This window comes from Coenobita brevimanus, chromosome 29 (genome assembly GCF_032717465.1).
Source record: "Coenobita brevimanus isolate Jiangsu-jjx chromosome 29, ASM3271746v2, whole genome shotgun sequence".
NCBI lineage: Eukaryota > Metazoa > Arthropoda > Malacostraca > Decapoda > Coenobitidae > Coenobita > Coenobita brevimanus.
In genome coordinates this window covers 2,545,696-2,567,552 of record NC_136982.1, presented here as the reverse complement: position 1 = coordinate 2,567,552, position 21,857 = coordinate 2,545,696, and the positions used below count along the sequence as shown (strand labels likewise).

Here is a 21,857-nt window from a genome sequence, read left to right as displayed (position 1 = left end):
CTACATGGAATGAAATAATCTGAAAGTGGCAAGTATTAAATAATAAAATACCTTTTAATTCAAGGAGTCAGTGGTTGTCTTTATTTATAAACCTCATATATATCCACAATCACGCATTACTTTTTGGTTCTTGCGTAAAATCAACCCCGACCTCATTGCTACGTAAACGGCCATAGAAAATTTCGCCATGAGCAAAGCGCGATTTTCGAAGCTTCCGAAGATCATGCAGGAAAAATAAAGAACGGGGGAAGATTCTGCACCCTCTGTCAAATTATAGTTACAGCGATAGTTGACTTTAGTTTCTTCAGGAAAGGCCAGAATTATTCCATTTTCCTTTTTTCTACAAGTTAGTAGTAGTAGCAGTATATCAGCCCCGGCTGACTGGATGGATAGGTCCATCAGTCACAAGCCAAGCAAGCAATCGCCCCTGCAGGGCTGTCCTTTGCAGTGAACCGACGTTCACTTGCTGCAGATTGTGCCTCGCCACAGAGGTGCGGGAAAGATTATTGAGGTTTGGCTCCTAGATGGATGTCGCATTTATGTCTCTCCACCCAGTTAACAGGGGCACCATGGTAGGCTCCACAACACCCAGTTATTTGGTTATATGGTTACCATACAGTGTAGTAAATGGCTTCCTAGGTTACAGGAAACCACTAGACTTGTCACTCAGTGTAGAGTTGCTTAAGGAAGAAGCAGGCTACAGTACATCAGGTGAGTGGATGATAGTCGTTGCTATCTAACGAGCAGTAAATGATAGTAAAGTGTGCTGGTGAACCTGGCCCCTGTCTTGGGTGTGCTTGAGAGGTGTAGAAGGAAAAATAATGAGTGGAACGGTGATTGGATCCATGGATGAAAGTAATAGCGGTACTTTATTCTACAGCTGTTTGGTTACTGTTCTTTGAAATCAGAAGTGGTATTTTTCCGTGTTTAGCTTTCATCAGATCTCTTCCTTCTGTTCAATAATTATCTTAGCTGGCTGTATATATAGGCTTAATTGCTCGACACTGCACCCTGCCACCCGTTTCTCATAGTGTCCATCTCAACAATCGCTACAATAATCACGGGATGAGACTTTGGCATACCTCCTTCATATTTGTCTCTTGTTTCTGTTTGGGAAAAAAACAACCTTCTTACCTTCATTGTCTTAAAAACTCCATCCCTCCATCTCTCAACTCGGCACTGTCTTTCACATGACCACCTCCTAATTTTCAAGAATTCACAGCGCAGTCCTTCATCGTCTCAATCTTCTTGGTATCTGTTTTTCTCGTGATCTTGTGTGGAAAGTTCACAGCACGTCTCCTGTAAATATAGCTTCGCAGAGGTTAGGTGTGTTAAACCGACCCTATTTTGCTCTACTCACTTGCTGACATTGTACAGGGGATTTAGTCGTTTATATTTGGAGTATACAGTAGCTCTCATACGTAGGGGTCTCACTACATTCAGCACTTCTAAACAGGGTGAAGTCAAAAGGTTCTCATCTCATCTATTCCTCTCTCTCTCTCTCTCTCTCTCTCTCTCTCTCTCTCTCTCTCCTATCAGTAGGGCTAAATTTCTGGTCACTATTCTTCCATTCCTCCCTCGTTACGGAGGACACGCAACCCCGATCCAGCTATACACTCACCTCTTTTCTGCCCAACCCTGTAATGCAAGAGTTAACCAGTCAGTCTTTCACGTCTGCATCTAACCATCTTTGGACTTATTTTCTTCATCCTATCTTCCCCGCTACCTGTGTGACCTCCAAGCTTTTAAGTGCAGTGTGCCCAAGACATCTCGAAATGAATGCATTTTGAATCTGGATTAAGAACGGTTGAGTTTTCTTTGGAGCGCATCAGTTTTGCAGGCTGTCAGTCTTGGGTTCTATCTTTTTTGCGTGATAGATATACAAGTATTTAGTCAGAGAATAAAAGAAGAGGTTTAGCTAGTGCATATAGGCTAGAGAATTCAGAAGGTTCAGGTTCAGAAACAAGGGAACATTTTTATTGCACATGTAAATGCTACGGCCACCTTTGGCTTTAAGATGACTCTAGAGAAAGAAGACGGATACAAAGTAAAAGTTTCTGTTTGGGCCAGTCAACTGGATTTCGGTAAGGAGGTGAAATTCAAAGGAGGGATGGTGTTCAACACAGGAAGCTAGAGAAAAGGTTGAGACTTTTAGAGAAACCGATAGAAATTATTTAAGTTGTAGTCCTGGGCGTCGCAGCGGGTGGTCACCAATACAAGGGAGGCATGTTGCAGATATATTTACCACCATCCACCCACCCTGGAGACTCCGAGGCTTATACCTAGATGACCTAATATCCGGATAGCAAAGAAAGGATAATGAAAGACCTTATAAAAGGCGACATTCTATTCTGCAACAGTACATTTAGGCAACACTTCATGGGCGACCCTTGAGCGTGTGTATGTACTGTAGCGGCCGGCATGCACACGCCTGGTATGGGCGGGCTATGGAACTATACATATTCCGTGTACAACAAATACAGAAGCAACATGGCGCCTACTCCGGCAATACATAATCTCTTCACAAAAACTGCCATCAGCTAACTATATTCCTTCCACCTTAACTTGGCCCGGATTTACGTCCTCTGACAGTTCATTTCATGTTACTTAGTGAAAGAAAAATTTTACGCCTCTACTGTACATCCTTTCCACGGCACTTCTTCGTGACTAGCATCATATTCTGATGTTAATCTATTTCTACAACTCAGCAGTCAAGATATAAATAAGTCTACACATCTCTCCTGAACTGAATAGCTGCAGTAATAATAATGATGATGATGATGATGGTGATAATAATAACAATGATAATAATAGCCCAATAATAATAATAATAATAATAATAATAATAACAATAATAATAATAATAATAATCTGTACTTCACGTGGTACACTTTATTCTTCCTATGAAAAGACAATTTATTTCATTTTATTTTATTTATATTTATTTGCTTGAATTTGGCCCAAAAATTGCCATCTCTCCATTATGAATATTGGATGGTTGCAACAGATCAACCTTAGAATATGGTGCTAGTCACGAAGCAGTGCTCTGTAAAGGATGCAGAACCACAACATTGCCTTTTCCCACCACTGAGATACGTGAAATGAACCGAACAGGGACGAAAATCTGGGCCAAGTTAAGGTGAAAGGAGTATGATAGCGAAGGGGTTAATGAGGGCCTTGTCTAACCCCCTCCCCCCCATTTCGAAAATATCTGGCTAATAGATGAATTAAATTTTCCGATGAGAGAAGGCATCAAATAGAAGAGGAGTTATCGTAGTGAAGGGGTTTAAAAAGTCTGCAGTAGCTCTCATCTCATTATTATGATCATTAATAATATCTTCATTATTATCGTCATTATTATTATTAATTATTATTATTATTATTATTATTATTATTATCGTTATCATCATCATTATTATTAATATTGTTATCATTATTATTATTATTATTATTATTATTATCATCATCATCATCATCATCATCATCATCATTATTTTCTTTATTATCATCACCATCATCATCATTATTATCATCATCATCAGTATTATCGTCATCATTATTATTATCATCATCATCAGTATTATTGTCATCATCATTATTATCATCATCATTATTATCATCATCATCAAGATCACAATAAGCGTCACCATTATCGTCATCATCATCATCACCAGTCACTATCACTTGTCTTCATCATCACTGGCCTTTTATTGTCTTTTTACTCATCCCTCATCACTTTTTTTCATAACTACTGACATCACTAATCATCGCTACAGTGCCTAGTTATCACCATCCATCACTACCATGTTCATCATCACCAACATCACTATCATTAATGTCACCTTCCTTCATCACTTTCCTCAACATCATCATTTTCATCATCGCTTACATCAGTTATCATTATTTCAGTCACTTAATTATCATCATCATCATCACTACAGTACATTCACTTTCCATCACCATTGTCATCACATTTTAGTCATCATCCTTCATCATTTTCATCATCACTAACATCACTAAACATCACTGTCACCATTATCAATATCAGTCAACATCACTATCATCATCATCATTTTCACCATCATTAACATCACTAATCATCACAATCATCATCAATATCATCATCTTCAACATAACTAGTCATCACCATCATCATCATTATCATCCTCAACATCACTATCATCATCATCATTTTCACCATCATTAACATCACTAATCATTACCATCATCATCAATATCATCATCCCCAACATCACTAGTCATCACCATCATCATCACCATCATCATCATCAACATCACTATCATCATCATTATCATCATCTTCAACATTACTAGTCATCACCATCATCATTATCATCAATCACCATCACTGTCATCATTTTCATCATCATTGTACCTCACTACCATCACCTTCAGTCATCACTATCATCATTTTAGTCATCATTTTCACCACCACTACCAAATACCGTTATCTCCTCCATGATGGTGGTAGTTGTGGTAGGGGATCCTCAAGAGATAGTGGTGATGGTGGTGGTAATTGTGGTGGTAGTGGTGGTGATGGTGGTGGTTTTGGTTGGGACTCCTCAACGACTGCTGGTTGTGGTGGTTGTGGTGGTGATGGAAGTGGTGGTGGTGGTAGTGGTAGTGGTGAAAGTGGTGGTAATTGTGGTAAGGTCTTCAGGGATGGTGGTGGTGGTGGTAGAGATAATTGTCGTACACGTCCTCAGAGGCAGCTGATGGTGGTAGTAGTAGTGGTGGTGGTGGTGGCAGCAGCTATAATCGACATTCTTAGGAACTTTCCATCCGTCCGCTAACGAACCTGCAAAAAAGAAGTAATAATAATAATAATAATAATTATAATAATAATAATAATAAACTAATAACAATCAAACTCTATATCCTAAAAATATAAAATAGTAGTAGTAGTTGTAGCAGTAGTAGTAGCAGTAGTGGCAGTAGTAGTAGTAGTAGTAGTAATAATAATAATAATAATAATAATAATAACGAAAAAACTAGAAGAGCCAGTAATGTGAAACAGAGTACATGATATTATTAACCAGATCTTATCAAAGCTGAAGTGGAGAATATTAAGTAGCTCTCTCTCTCTCTCTCTCTCTCTCTCTCTCTCTCTTCTTCCTCTAATTTTTTTTCAGTAATTTTCGACTCTCTTTAAAATCTCACAAATATCTATTCTTAAATCTCTCTCTCTCTCTCTCTCTCTCTCTCTCTCTCTCTCTCTCTCTCTCTCTCTCTTTCTCAATCTCATTCATATATACCAGCCACTTACATTACTTGCCTCCCTTTCATGCCACTCAGTGTAGAGTTACTGATAACATGATTGATTTTCTGCCTTGATTGGATGATTGGTTGATTGATTAGGGGGAGGTTGATTGGTTGATGAAGCTTGTTTTGATTGCTTGGTTGACTGGATTGAGTGTATTGTTCTTGATTGGTTGATTGGTTATACTCTTCTTGATTGGTTGATTGGTTACGCTCTTCTTGATTGGTTGATTGGTTATACTAATCTTGATAGGTTATACTCTTCTTGATTGGTTGATTGGTTATACTCTTCTTGATTGGTTGATTGGTTATACTCTTCTTGATTGGTTGATTGGTTATACTCTTCTTGATTGGTTGATTGGTTATACTCTTCTTGATTGGTTAATTGCTTATACTTTTCTTGATTGGTTCATTGGTTATACTTCTCTTGATTGATTGATTACTTATATTCTTCTTGATTGGTTGATTGGTTATACTCTTCTTGATTGGTTGATTGGTTATACTCTTCTTGATTGGTTGATTGAGTACATTCTTGATTGATTGATTGGTTATACTGTTCTTGATTGGTTGATTGGTTATACTCTTCTTGATTGGTTGTTTGGTTATACTCCTCTTGATTGGTTGATTGGTTATATTCTTCTTGATTAGTTGATTGAGTACATTCTTGATTGGTTGATTGGTTATACTCTTCTTGATTGGTTGATTGGTTATACTCTTCTTGATTGGTTGATTGAGTACATTCTTGATTGGTTGATTGGTTATACACTTCTTGATTGGTTGATTGGTTATACTCTTCTTGATTGGTTGATTGGTTATACTCTTCTTGATTGGTTGATTGAGTACGTTCTTGATTGGTTGATTGGTTATACACTTCTTGATTGGTTGATTGGTTGATTGGTTATACTCTTCTTGATTGGTTGATTGAGTACATTCTTGATTGGTTGATTGGTTATACTCTTCTTGATTGGTTGATTGAGTACATTCTTGATTGGTTGATTGGTTATACTCTTCTTGATTGGTTATACTCTTCTTGATTGGTTGATTGGTTATACTCTTCTTGATTGGTTGATTGAGTACATTCTTGATTGGTTGATTGGTTATACTCTTCTTGATTGGTTGATTGAGTACATTCTTGATTGGTTGATTGGTTATACTCTTCTTGATTGGCTGATTGAGTACATTCTTGATTGGTTGATTCGTTATACTCTTCTTGATTGGTTGATTGGAGTGTACTGTTGTCTTGATTAGTTTAATTGGGGTAGGGTTGGTATCAGTGTGGCTCATTGTTTAGTAATTACTTAGTTGATTGCTGCCTCTCTCTCTCTCTCTCTCTCTCTGCATCTTAATTACTTACAGATGAATTGATTGCTACCTGTTTCTCTCTCTCTCTCTCTCTCAATGGGTGTGGGTATGGGTGTGGGGGTCGGTGTGGGTGTGGGTGTGGGTATGGGTATGGGTATGGGTGTGGGTATGAGTGTGGGTGTGGGTGTGGGTGAGGGTATGGGTATGGGTGTGGGTGAGGGTATGGGTGTGGATATGGGTGTGGGTGTGGGTGTGGGTATGGGTATAGGTGTGGGTGTGGGTGTGGGTGTAGGTATGGGTATAGGTGTGGGTGTGGGGAGAAATGACCTGTTAGATACGAGACGGTAATGAGAAAAGTTTACTACGAAGTCTCTGGATGGGGTCGTGTGTGTGTGTGTGTGTGTGTGTGTGTGTGTGAGAGAGAGAGAGAGAGAGAAGGGGGGGGAGACTCACCTTCATGAATATAAGAGATGCCTATCACACGGCACTTCATACAAGGTTTGCCGAGGATACGATGGTAAATCGGAACGGTAACGTGGTAAAACTGCCGACGATACCACGGGCATTTGGAATTCATCTGGATGGATTCCTGCCGAGGATACGACGGGCAAAACAGTGTGACCAAAACCTAGGCGACTCAACAGAGAATATATCCTACTACAACATTGACCATTTAGCCTAACACTGAATACTTATTAATATTTTAGAATAAATATCAATCGTTTTGAAACCCTTATAAAGAGTTAATATTTCCTATACTGAGGAAACTGTGATGTCGATAAAATAAACACGTGTTTACAACTGAGGACTACACTACACCCAGACGTACTGCCACCAGTCGCCACCTGAAATCATCACAACAACAACAACGTACTGCTTAATCAGTAGACTACAATGGGTTCATCACAAATTTCCTGGACTAGGGCAGCTGAATTCGCCCTTATGGACAGCGATCACTTTCCACAGTCGCGAGACGGGGCTCTGGCAACAGTGTGAGAAGCATGTCCTTTGCCGAGGATACGAGGAACGTGTGTGATAGCGTCCAAGTTTTGTTCCACTTAAATCTTCCTCGGCCGTTCCTGATACGAGGTACCGTATGATACCCTTAAAGAGTCACGAGAGAGAGAGAGAGAGAGAGAGAGAGAGAGAGAGAGACTCATTATAACAGTCCGGAAAATTCGAAGAAAAATATATCGTGACCTTTTCTACGGGAGGGAAAATAATAAAGTGGAAGAAATAAAAGAAATAAAGGAAGGAAAATGATAATAGTAAGAAAAAGGAGAGAAAATAATAGAAAAAAGGGATGGAGAAAATCGAAGGAAAATGAAATAAAAAAAGAAGGAAAAATAACAGAGAAACGGAAAAATGAAAGAAAAAGAGAGGGAAAATAATAAGAGGAAAAAATGAGAAAAAAATGATCTATCTATCTATCTATTGCCAGACGCCTCAATCCCGTACGGGGTGGCCACAAACAAATCGCCTCCACGTCGCCCTGTCCCCCGCCATTTCACTGCCCTGCTCCCAACTCACACACCCCCTCTCTCATATACCTCTCCACCCCATCCCTCCATCTCATCCTCGGCCTCCCCCTCCCTCTCCCCCCCAAAAATAACGGGCTGACGGGAGACTCAAATTTTGGAAAATACGAGGTACAGTATATGTCATTTTTTTCAGTGAGAGAGAAAATAAATAACGAAGATAAAAACAAAATAAAAAAATAAAAAAATGTCTGAAAAATTATGATCCAGAAAATATGAAGAAAAAAATCCCCATCTTTTTCAGTGAAGGAAAAAATTGAGGAAAAAAACAAAAAAGTATATTAAAAAAACTGATTTAAAAAAAAAAGAGATGGCCGAAAAATCACAAAATCGAAAAATTGATGGGAAAAATAAACAGCCATTATCTTTTTTTTTTTTTTTTTTTTTTACAGTAGGGGTGAAAATAGACAAAAAATATGAGGAGAAAAAGACTGTGAAAATAAGTCAACAAAATAAGGGACGAAGAAGTCAGTGGAACAAAATACGATGTGGAAAATACGGAGGATATTTTATGGCCGTATTATTCAGTATAGTAGAAAATGAGACTATCTATCTATCTATATGTGTACCTATTTGTCTATCTATCTATCTGTCTTCATGTCAGTCTGTTTATCTATCTGTCTCTACCTATTTTTTATCTATCTATCTCTATCTGTCTCTATCTATATATCTCTGTCTATCTATCTATCTATCTATCTGTCTCTATCTATATATCTGTCTATCTATCTACCTATTTATCTACGTCAGTCTCTACCTGTCTGTCTCTCTATCTATCTATCTACCTGTGTCCATCTGTCTATCTATCTATCCATCTATCTATCTATCTATATTTTATCTATTATCTATCTATCTACCTAACTGTCTGTCAGTCTATTCATGTCTGTCTATCTCTACCTATCTGTTTATCTGTCTATATCTATCATCCAGTCCTTATTTTCCCCATCAGGAGCGTAGGAACCCTGGGCTAATCCACTCATTCGCAGGTTTTAAGGCGAGTGACCAGCCTCCCTTTTCCCTGAGCGGCATTATGTAAACAATAAACACGAACTACACACCCCATCCTACTGGAGCGCCTTAACCCACTAGACCACCGGGCGTCATTGGATGATATGGTTACCACCCAGCGTAGTAATTGGTTTCCGGGCTACAGAAAAGAAAAAAATTGGCCATCAGTGTAGTCCCACCTTGAAGCTTCACTACATCGAGTGAGTGAATGGTGCCCCCCTCCCTTCACCTTCCTTAGTATGCGGTTGTGAGAGTAAGAGGAAATATGAAAAATAGGCTAGACAGACTATTAGTGAGCGAGCGAGCGAGCGAGCGAGCGAGCGAGAGAGAGAGAGAGAGAGAGAGAGAGAAGAATGACAGCCTAAAGAACAGGAGGAAAATATAGTCGTTTTTTCAGGGGGAGGGAAAATAAAAGGAAAAATAACAGGAAAAAATAACAAAATCAGAAAATTGTGAAAAAAAAAAGAAAGTATAATTTTAACAAGGATAGAAGGAAAGATGACAGTCCGGAAAAAAGAAAATTACCCATCTCTTATTTCATCTTCTTCTCCTCCTCTTCCTCCTCCTCCTCCTCCTTCTCCTTCTTCTTCTTTCTTCTTCCTCTTCTTCTTTCTTCTTCTTCTTCTTCTTCTTCTTTTTCTTCATTTTCTCCTCCTCCTCCTCCTTCTTCTTCCTCTTCTTCTTCTTTTCCTCTTCCTTCTCCTCCTCCTCCTCATTATTATCATTATTATTATTCCCTTCTCTATCTCCTTCTCTTCTGTCTTCCTCTTCTTCCCTTTCTCTCTTTCTCTCTCTTTCTTTCACTGAGGTAGGGAAACTACAAAAATAATGAAGAAATAAGGGAAAAAAAAAAAAAAAAGTCTGACAAAAATGGAGTCCCAAGAATTATAATAAAAAAAAATACGAGGGGAGAGAGAGAGAGAGAGAGAGAGAGAGAGAGAGAGAGAGAGAGAGGATGACGACAGAAGACAAAGAACAGTCAAGGAGAAAGTTACCCATCTAATCGAACTTGAGAGAGAGAGAGAGAGAGAGAGAGAGAATGACGACAGAAGACAAACAAGTCAAGGAGAAAGTTACCCATCTAATCGAACTTGAGAGAGAGAGAGAGAGAGAGAGAGAGAGAGAGAGAATAAAAAAATATGATAGATTTTTTATTAGACGAAAAATGGCGCAGGAATATTACCTTGAAAACATAAGGAGAAATATAGTTCAGTTTTTTTCTAACGAATATCAAAAAATAGATCAAAATAATAGTAAAATAAATAAATAAATAATAATTCAGAATGTTAAAATAATGACACAAAATAGAATAATAATAATAAAAACGAAAATAGACTCAAATAATTACAATCGGGGTTATGTGAGGGAAGGAAGAACAGAGACACATTTGAATTTTTCCGTTTTTACGATTTCAAACAAAGAACGAGGTATTTAAAGCGAGTTCCGATGTGTGTGTGTGTGTGTGTGTGTGTGTGTGTGTGTGTGTGTGTGTGTGTGTGTGTGTGTGTGTGTGTGTGTGTGTGAGAGAGAGAGAGAGAGAGAGAGAGAGAACTGCAAGACAAGCGAGAAGTCAATGAAGAAAAATTAAGACAGAAGGAAAAGGAGGTTCGATGGATGACTTAAGGAAATTAAAGTTACCTCCATCCGGGAAAGAAAAAAAAAAAAGAAAAAAGCTCAATCTAGCCAAGGACAAGAAAGCAAGAGAGAGAGAGAGAGAGAGAGAGAGAGAGAGAGAGAGATGAACTTTCCCGCCCTGAGGTTCATAACAACCATTGCGATGATGAGACGCTGGATTCTCTCTCTCTCTCTCTCTCTCTCTGATTAGATATGGAAACTTTCTCCCTGATTGTTGTTTGTTTTTCTCTCCCGTCTTTCCTCCGTCTTTCCTCCATCTCTCTCTCTCTCTCTCTCTCTCTCTCTCTCTCTCTTGCTGAACCTGTATCTTTTATTTTATCTATCTATCTATCTATTTATCTGTCATCTCTACCTTTATCTATTAGTCTAGTCACCTGTCCATCTATCTATCTATCTATCTATCTATCTGTACATCTATCTGTCTATCTATATACTTATCCTTCTGTGTATTTTATCGTTATTGTCTTTCTCACTTGAGTCTATAAGTGTTCGAGAGAGAGAGAGAGAGAGAGAGAGAGAGAGAGAGATCTGGTTAGGAGAAGCATGAAAGTAAATAGAAATCATATGAAGATAGTTTAGAAAATGAGAGAGAGAGAGAGAGAAAGAGAGAGAGAGAGAGAGAGAGAGAGAGAGAGAGAGATCTGGTTAGGAGAGGCTTGAAAATAATTAGAAATCATGTGAAGATGGTTTAGAGAGAGAGAGAGAGAGAGAGAAAGGCGGGAAAGGAAGAGAGAAAGGTGGGTTTAGAAGGAGGAATCATGTGGAGAAGATGGTTTAGAGAGAGAGAGAGAGAGAGAATAATAAGCTCACTCTCTCTCTCTCTCTCTCAGGCTACTTCACATTCTGACCCACCTTCTCCACGTTGTTCCTCCCTTTTATCCTCTACTTCCTAATCAGATTCTCTCTCTCTCTCTCTCTCTCTCTCACAAGTTCGATTAGATGGGTAACTTTCTCCTTGATTCTTGTTTGTCTTCTGTCGTCATCCTCTCTCTCTCTCTCTCTCTCTGAACTATTTCTGTCTATCTGTTCTATTCAATCTGCATCTGTATCTATCTATCTATCTATCTATGTCTGTATCTATCTATCTGTCTATCTATCTATCTATCTGCGTCTGTTTATCTATCTATTTGTCTATCCGTCTATTTCCGTATATCCGTTCTTGTCTCTGTTTGTCTGTACAAATATCACTGTCTATCTATCTATCTATCGATTCTCCTCTAGTCTATCTGTCTGTCTGTATGTATTTGTGTCTGTCTGTCTGTAGGTCTATTTTTCTGTCTATCGATCTATCTACAATATTTATCTATCTGTCTGTTCTATTCTATTCACTTGTATTGTTTGCCTGTTATTCTGTCTATCTATCTGTCACTCTATCTATCTATCTCCTCTGTCTGTATGTATTTCAATTTATCTATCTATCTACAGATCTCTAACTATCTATCTTTCTATCTACAGATCTACATCTATCTATCTATCTACAGCTCTATAACTATCTATCTATCTATCTGTGTCTATCTACAGATCTATATCTTCCTATCTATCTGTTCTGTCTGTATGTATTTCAGTCTGTCTGTCTATCTGTCTATTTACAGTTCTGTATCTGTCTATCTATCCGTCTATCTACAGATCTCTAACTATCTATCTATGTCTATCTACATCTTCAGATCTCTATCCATCTATCTATCTATCTATATGTCTGTTTACAAAGCTATATTTATCTATCTGTCTGTCTATCTATCTACCTCAACACTCACCTACTCAGCAGATGATGTGATGGTCCTGGTGGGGGAAGGATGCCGGAGGGAGGCGGGGTATGCGAGGGGGGGCGGAGGCGGAGGTGGAGGGGGGCTGTGATGAAGGAGGGGGGGCGCCTATCCCCTCCTGTACCCTCTGACTGATGCGCAGATACCCCTCTTGCTGCTCTCTCTCACTGCTGAGGGAGAGAGAGAGAGAGAGAGAACCTTCTGTCTTTAAGTGCAGGAAAACTGACAGAAAGAACGCATTTTAAAAGCTGAAAAAAACACACAGGGAAATTTGACAGGAAAGGCAGAGAAAAGCTAATAACAAAGAAGTGTTCCATTATACTCTCCTATCATACTCTCTTATCATATCATACTCTCTTATCATATTATACTCTTATCATATCATACTCTCTTATCATATTATACTCTTATCATATCATACTCTCTTATCAAATGACATGGAATTAATTTTTACTGAAGAAACTGCTATTAAATACAATGTGATTTTTTTTATTTTTGAACCCCTACCCTCCAAAAATGCATGTTTTAACCTAGGAAAATGCGAGATGATGATGATGATGATGATAATGATGATGATGAAGATGATGGTTTAATGGAAACTGTGAGATGATGATGATGATGATGGTGATGATGATGATGATGAAGATGATGGTTTGATTAAATGGAAAATGCGAAATGATGATGATGATAAAACCAGCAGCAGGTAATTCATATACTTAACTTATACGTGGATGAATTCTCCTTGAACCTCCTAAATTCGTTTTTATTTATTATTTTTATTAGCTTAATGTCTTTCTCTGGGCGATTCATTTAGGCTGAGTTATTGGTGGGGGACAGAGATAAGAGTATATAAACCCGTCCACAATACCCTTCTTCAGATTAATAAAACCGTCTGGAGATAGCAATTTGAGAAGTAATAATTCGTCATCAGATTGAAGGGGTTGAGAGATGAGGATGATAAAGAAAATGACAGTACAAGTAATGACTAAATTTGCTTTTGAATGTAATAAAATCAGAAATACTAAAAATATACTCTAGGCGATTGTCCCATTCTTTCTTGATGTCATCAACAGTGAAATATTTTGTTCTGTCTATGCTAACTCAATAATTTTTTTTAGTTTGAGGTCATTAGTTACTGTGGGAAGATGAGAAGTTGCTGTGAGGAATTTACTTGCTCTTAAAGTGTTCAATCATTTTATAGATTTAGGAAACACTCGCTTAATATGACGTCCCTCAGTCGGCCTTCATGGTTTTCAACTCATAAAGATGAAATTTACAGAGCCGCCTTTCCCTGTTACCTGTTACCTGTTATCTTTATAAAATGTACTGTTATTCCCAGAACTGAACGCCATATTGTTGATGTGGTCTGACTAGGCTTTTCTACACAGGCTCAGTAATTTCTCTTGATAATTCTTTGCATCTTTTCTCCCATAGTTACTGAACAGAGAGAGTTTTAAATTTCGTGAAACATAAAGGACCTCCGTTCCTCTCTCCCCATCTCCTCTTCTCTTCCTTTTCTTCTCTCCTACATACCTCCTCCCCCCCCTCTCTCTCTCCTCCCCTTTCCTTACTACCCCCTCTTCTCCCCTCCTCCTTTCCCCCTCCCAAGATTCTGCCGGATATGGGAGACGCCAAACTCGTGGTAATTAATTCGACAGGTGAACCGGAAGACAGGTGAGGTGAGGTGAGCAGTGACGCGAAGGGGAGAAGGGAGAAGGGGTGAGGGGTGAGGTGAGGAAGAGAAGTGAGGAGGGGTGAGGGATGTGGATGGATGCTAAGGGATGAAAAATTGAGTGGGATGAGGAGGGGTGAGGGGTAAGGAGGGGTGAGAGGTGAGTAGGGATGAGGGATGTCGGATGAGTAAGGGTGAGGGGTGAGGAAAGGTAAGGAATGAGATAAGCTGTGGTGAATCAGTATCTAATTGGGAAGGAGGAAGTTAATTTGGTTGGAATGCGAGAGAGAGAGAGAGAGAGAGAGAGAGAGAGAGAGAGAGACCTACCTTCCAGCACATGCGTGTGTGTAGATGATGGGCGTGGTGAGGGTGGGGAGGAAGGCCACCCACACCACCCACACGAAGCTCTGATCAAAGTGGGCGCTGTTCTCTGTCGTCTCTGGCACCACACTCTTGACCACCCTGTAACACCAGATCAGGCGAAGTTAGGTTAGGTTAAGTTAGGTTAGGTTAGGTTAGGTTAGGCAAGAGTGAGTTAAGTTAGGGGAGTAAGGCGTCTGGCAGTAGATAGTTATTATTATTATTATTATTATTATTATTGTTATTTTTTTAGTATTATCATTATTATTATTATCATTATTATTATGCCTTCTTTTTCTTCTAACCTTTACTTAGTGTCCTCTTACGAATCACGTTTGGAACAAGTGTGAACGCGTCTTAGCACGAACAGAAAACGGGTTTCGCCAACAACCAAAGGGCAGGCTTAAGAAAAATGAATAACTTGATAATATCGGAGTCTGCCAAGTTTCCAAGGGTAAGGTTTTGATGGCAGATTGGATGAGTAACCGACGTGTCTCAGGGCGTCCTCACAAGATCTCCTAAATTTTCCATCTATATGTAAATGTCGAATCAAAGTACACCATTGTTTTTAGCCTGGGAGGTGCGTGCGTGTGTGTGTGTGTGTGTGTGTGTGTGTGTGTGTGTGTGTGTGTGTGTGTGTCATGTAGATAGATACGCAGATTAATAAAGAATGAATATAGATGAAAATACACAGGTAATACCTTTGTTGTGTGTGTGTGTGTGTGTGTGTGTGTGTGTGTGTGTGTGTGTGTGTGTTGACAGAAAAATACATAGATAGGTAAAGACGAATGAACATGGATCAAAATACACAGGTACAACTTTTGATTGTGTAATTCACCGGGTCAGTCAGGATCACTTGATGGTCGTGATTGTCTGCTTTTACCCTCCCGGAAGGGAGCTGAGAGCTCATATAGTCCGATCTAAGGGCAAGGCTGTGACCTTCACACACGCACACACCCGTCTCCTTGCTCAAGGGGGACAGTAACCACCCACTTCGTCAGTGAAACTTTTCGCAACCTGAGCGAGGCGCGAACTCCCGTCCACCAGTTGGCAAGCGGGAACGTTACCACTGCACCAGCGAGCGGTGTGTGTGTGTGTGAGAGAGAGAGAGAGAGAGAGAGAGAGAGAGAGAGAGAAACAAGGAAAGGGAGAGAGACAGATGCAAAGACAAGACACAGACGCGAAGAGAATAGAGAAGAGAAAGTACAGAAAAGTCATTAATAAGAAAGAAGAAGGAAATATTAAAGAAAAGTAAGCAACATAAAACAGGAAAAGAGGAAATATAGAGAATAGTAAAGGAAAATAAAATGAAAACTTAAAACAATAAAGACAGGAAGAGTAACGAACGAAAAGGGAAACATCTAACAATAAAGAGAGGAAATTAGATAAAGAAACAAAAGGGCGGAAAAGGTCAGAGGTCAAGGGTAAGGTCAGCTCAAGCAGTACTTCATTCGATTTTGACCAAACTTGGCGGGAAGGTTGAGGGACAGGAAGGATGAAAAAGACACATGCGAGGTCATACGTTCAGCCTTCTAACTCTAATAAGTCTAATTCGATTTTGGATCAAACTTGGTGGAGAGGTTGAAGGCTAGGCAAGGGTGAAATTATTCTACCTCCAAAACATTCGGGCAAAAGTCAAGGTCACAGAGTAAGGTCAGCTTATTCAATTTTGATCCGATTTGAACCCAACTTGGTGGATGGGTCAAGGATCAGGCAAGGATATACCAGTTTGATTTTGAGAGGAATCAGTCAAGATCAAGGACATAAGGCAAGGTTACAAATTTGGTCTTGTCTTTCCATACGGTCACTTGGCGTCTGTTGCATCCAGTCACGCTTCACACCAATAAAAAAAACAAAAAATAGCTTAGAAGTGAGGAAGGAGACTAAGTTCATCACGTCTACATGATTATATTCCATCATCTTTTCATTAACAATAACTCCACATCAAACGCAGTGTGTCCAGGCATCTCGAAATGAACAGATCTTGAATTTGGCTCTGTTATTTTTTATTTATTTATTTTTTTCTTGGAGAGGACAATCATACGGGCTTCTGGCCTTTGGTTCCTTCTTCCTTGCATTAAAAAAAAAAAAAAGGATTATTATGTGGACCGGTTTTTAGACGTCTTGTAAGGCGCTGGTGTTGCACATTCCGATTACTTCTTTGATTTTAATTCTGTAGAGCCCATGTTAACGAAAGGGTACCCCCCCTCTCTCTCTCTCTCTCTCTCTCTCTCTGACACCCACCCACGCAGTCACGGGGACAATATATTGCTCGATTATATTGCAATTCACATATTCATAAAGAAGAGAGAGAGAGAGAGAGAGAGAGAGAGAGAGAGAGAGAGAGAGAGAGAGAGAGATGAATGAATGTGTCTGGAATGAGCAAGGATGAAATGAAAAATCGTCCTCATATTGAAGGGGTTAAATGAATAATGCGTCATCAGGGTGAAGTGGTTGACCTCGCCCCCCCTCACCTGGCCACTCACCTGAGCACCACGAGGGGGCAGACACACAAGGCGAAGGCGGCTGTGACAAGGATAGCGTAGCGGTGGTTTCTCCTCTCTCTCCCCAGGTATGTGGTTCCCCCCTCCTCCTCCTCCTCCCCTCCCCCCCTGGTGTGGTGGAGGGAGGGGGTCTGCGCTCCCCTCCCCAGCCCACCTCCACCCCCTGATGTGGAGGGGTAGGGGAGGTGGGGGTATGGGGGGCTTTGGTGGTTAGGGCCTTCTGTCTCGGTCACTGAAGGCCTGTGAGCAAAGAAGGATTGGTTAATAGATAGATAGACAGATAGAAGGTAGATAGACAGATAGACAGACAGATAAATAGACAGCTAGACAGAGGATAGATATAAACAGACAGAGAGGGGGAAAAAGGTAGACAAATGGAGTGACTATTCTCACATACTGAAATTTAAATTGAGAGGACCCCGGTTCGCTTCTGTAAATGCTGCTCGAGAAACGTAACTGTAAAGGTCAATGTAGATACGAATAAAGTTATGGTCTTTGAAATTAAGTCCCAGGATGCAGTGTAAGAACAGATTGTAAGGAAATGGAGAATTTGAGTGCATTCAAGTTCTTAGGTAGGGTGACGAATAAGAAAGGAAGTATAGAAGATCAAAAAATAAAAGGGCACAACATGGTAGAAAGGTTGCTGGTTCACTGAAAGCATTGGGAAGGAATTTGGAAGTGAGCATGGACGTAAAAAAGTCGCTGCATGACAGTGTTGTGATCCCCAGTCTAACGTATGGAAGTGAAGCTTGGAACTTGTTGGAAGGACACACGTCAAGAGTGAGAACGGTGGAAATGAGCATTTGAAAGGAGCAAGTGGAATTACATGTAGAGAGAGACAGATAAATTAGGAAGTGAAGGAGCGTTGTGGTGTTGATGTGGATATGCTAGAAAACATTAGAAAAAATACTTACAGTCAGTTTGGCTATGTGAAGAGGATGGAGAATGAGAGACTGACAAGAAGAGTGCATATGAGTGAGGTGGAGGGGGAGAGGAGAAGGGCAAGACCAAGGATGAGATGCAGGGATGGATTGGAGAGAGATATGACAGAGGAATGTGTGAGTTGGAGGGAGAGTAACCAAATGGCAGAGGCAGGGAGACGTGGAGGCGATTTGTTTGTGGCCACCTCTTATGGGATTAAGGCTCCTGGCAATAGATAGACAGACAGACAACAAGACCATTGGCTAGGGTCCTCTTTACCCCAGCCTGTTCGCGCCTAAAAATGAAATAAGGATATGGGATGTTTTGATGGTTGTGTATCATAGTCGAGGAAATGTTGGGGAGTTTTCTTTCTCACTCCCTCCCACACATATCTATCTGTCTGTCTATCTATTTATCTGTCTATCTATCTATCTACATGCACAAATACATACACACATACACCGCCACACACACACAAAAAAAATGAAGTTCCTGCAGCAGATGGTGAAAGTACTATTAACGAGCATCGTGTGTGGGTTTGGTACAGAGTGTAATGTAAATCCGAAACTGCTTGTTCCTGAACTCCATTCCATCCCCTCTCGTTTGTGTACCAGATCTCACAAGCACTCCACCTTTCCCCATCGCCTCACTCCTTCTGACAAATGAATGCTTCTTCTCTAGTGCATTCATCGCGTTCTGTGTGTTGCGTTTCGAGCCACAAACCCTTTAAGTCCACCCTCACGCACCCGTTTTCCCCAGACACCTGTCTCTCTATGACCTAATTTCCCCTCATGGGCCTGTTTTTCCCATGGGCCTACTTTCCCTGATAGATTTAATTTCCCCCCTTTACCGTATTTTCCCCCCTGGACCTATAATCTCATGGATCTTTTTTTTCCCTCATGAACTCATTTTCTCCCCACGTGGAAACGCCAAACCCCCTCATGGATTTTTTCTCCCATGGATCTACTTCCCCGTGGACCTGTTCTATCCATTGGACTGATATTTCCATTTTCCCTGAGTGACATTATTTGCAAATACTCATGGAGCCACATTTGAAGTGCCTGAACCCACCAAAACCAAGCACCACCCACCCAGCGCAATATGCATTAGGCGCGTGAAGACTCCACACGTGATGCTGGTTGTGGTGGTGGTGGTGGTGATTGTGATGGTGGTGGTGGTGGTAGAGATGTGGTGGCGGTGGCGGTGGTGGGGGCGGGGTGGTGGTGTGGTCCTGGAGGTGGTGCAAGTCCAAGGGTGCCTCCAGATCGGCCAGTGCCATCCCGATTCGAATCTCCAAAAAGGCGACCACTGCCAGGGGACCCACGAATCTGGAAAAAATAAATAAGTCTCCCATTGACCTCTAAAGAAAATGGGATGCTGAACATATACCCCTTCACCCCGAAAACGTCAAATATATGCTGCCCGAGGAACACCTGTGGGAGAGAGGCAGGTGTGTGAGACAGGTGTGTGGGGCAGATGTGTGAGGCAGGTGTGTGTCTGTAGAAAATGAGACAAAAAAATGTGTGTGTGTGTGTGTGTGTGTGTGTGTGTGTGTGTGTGTGTGTGTGTGTGTGTGTGTGTGTGTGTGTGTGTGTGTGTGTGTGTGTGTATGAGAGAGAGAGAGAGAGAGAGAGAGAGAGAGTGAATCCTGTAAAAATATTTACTGTACTTATATGACAACCTCTTGAGAAAATGAGATATATACGTATTGTTTGTCCAGTTATAGAAGAGGGAGAGAGAGAGAGAGAGAGAGAGAGACGAGATTTCTTGTTTACCCCCAGAAACTCGTATTTACCCACTTTATTTAACTACTTTATTTTCATAATTTGTGTAAGCTATTTCGTGTATATGTTGTGCAAGTAGAGGTAACTTGATGGAGAAATTAGATGACATACTCCTTCCACCTTAACCTGGCCCAGAATTTCGACCATTTGTGACGTATTTAACGTCGCTCAGTGACAGGATGAGACTATATTACGGCACTGCATCCTTTCTATACCACTGTCTTTGTGATTAGCATTATTTCTACTGTTTATCTATTGTTATAACACAGCTCATCATTCAGGATAAGAGAGATGTCTATTTTAGGCCAAGTTAGAGTGAAAAGAGTATAGTTAGTTCGTGTGGAGAAAGTTAAGGTGTACAGAGACAGGGGGGATGGAGCTAATTAGAAGGTAAACTAGGTGAGGAGAAGTTAGGTGAAATTAATTAGGATATAGAATGAAACACGCCAGGTAAGAAGTTAGGTGAAGTCAGGATACAGGATGAGACTAACTAGGAGAGGAGAAGTTAGGCAAAGTTATGATAGGTTACCTTGTCATAAAATTGCCATCTCCCATCATAAATGCTGAGCTGTGGCAAGAGATGAACACTTGAATATGTTACTAGTCACGAAGAAGTGCTATGGAGAGGAAGTAAAGCAATAGTATTGTCTTATTGTCACTGAACTGTACCGAGATTAACCACAGAGTATGGTGCTAGTCACGAAGAAATGCGATGGAAAGCATGTAGAGCCGTAGTATTGTCTTTTTTGTGCCTCTGAACTAGGGGAAATAAGCTACAAAGGGACGAAAATCTCGGGGCCCGTTTAAAATGAACGCACCATAGCCAGCGGATCAAATAAAGTTAGGTTTAATTAATGGGTAAAGGAATAAAGGCAGCCGAATAAAGTTAAAGTTAATTGTGAAGTAGATTAGGCTAAATTGGCGGGAAGAGTGGGTGGATGGGGTGGGTGGGCAGGGAGAGTACGTAGGTGGGTGGGTGGGCGGAGAGCGTACGTGGGTGGGTGCGTGGGAAGGCTTGGTGGGTGGTTAGGTGGGTGGGCAGTGTAGATGGGTGGGTGATTAAGGTGGGTGGATGGGTGGGCAAGGAAGGTGGGTGAGTGGGAAGAGTGGGTGGGCAGGGTGGGTGCTTGAGGGGATTTTGTGGGTGGGTGAGTAGGTGGGAGAACCTGTGGCTTCTCGGGGGACGCGGTAGGAGTCGGGCTTATGTTGCTAGTCTTCGGAAAACATCTCATTTCAATTTCTAATAAACAGCAGAGGATATTCGTGATATATATATGTGTTTCCCTAATATTTTCGTCCATTTGCAGCTCATAGCCCGTAACTGAGTGGCTTTAAGACAATACTACGGCTCTATATCTTTTCCGTACACTTCTTCGTGACTAGCATCATATTCTAGCGTTGATCTGTTACAGCTCAACATTCATGATGGAGAGACGGCAAATTTAAGGCCATATTAAAGTAAGGCGGGTTTAATTTTCCTTTTTTTATTACGAATTTACTTATTTTTTTCTCTGAATAATATAATCACCTCCAATCATCTCTTGGGATTTGAATGGTTTTGAAAATAGTGACACTCCGATTGGGGTGTTCTGACCATTGCACCAACAGACACAGATTTTTTTTTCTCTCTCTCTCTATTTAAATCAATCTATCTATATATTTGTCTTTCTGCCTATCTTCCTTTGTATCTATGTATTAATATATGTGTGCACGCATGTATGTATGTATGTACTGACGGATGCATGCATGTGTCTATCTGTCTAACTATCTATCTATCTATTTATCTATCTATCCATCACAGTACTCACAGTAAAACGAAGAGTGCTTGGATGTACACTAACAGCTGGCCCTCGAGGTTGACTGCACACACCCCCACACCCTGGAACTGAGGCCCGAGGAACACCTGTGGGAGAAAGGCAGGTGTTTGAGGCAGGTATGTGAGGCAGGTGTGTGGGGTAGGTGTATGGGGCAGGTGTGTGGGGTAGGTGTGTGGGGCAGGTGTGTGAGGTAGGTGTGTGAGGCAGGTGTTTGGGGCAGGTGTGTGAGGCAGGTATGTGAGGCAGGTGTGCGGGGCAGGTATGTGAGGCAGGTGT

General features: G+C 40.7%; 1 protein-coding gene across 1 annotated transcript in view; it reads right to left on the bottom strand.

Annotated features, from left to right (window-relative positions):
* Positions 1-12,518: 12,518 nt before the first annotated feature.
* LOC145394905 (neuropeptide Y receptor type 1-like) overlaps positions 12,519-21,857 on the bottom strand; it is a 54,206-nt gene continuing 44,867 nt past the window's right edge. The window contains exons 3-7 of the mRNA XM_080268656.1: positions 21,573-21,667; positions 19,195-19,308; positions 17,042-17,119; positions 14,523-14,657; positions 12,519-12,693 (exon numbers count right to left, since the gene is read on the bottom strand). Of these exons, the coding sequence (XP_080124782.1) occupies positions 12,519-12,693; positions 14,523-14,657; positions 17,042-17,119; positions 19,195-19,308; positions 21,573-21,667 (597 nt within the window). The remainder of the gene's footprint in view (positions 12,694-14,522; positions 14,658-17,041; positions 17,120-19,194; positions 19,309-21,572; positions 21,668-21,857) is intronic.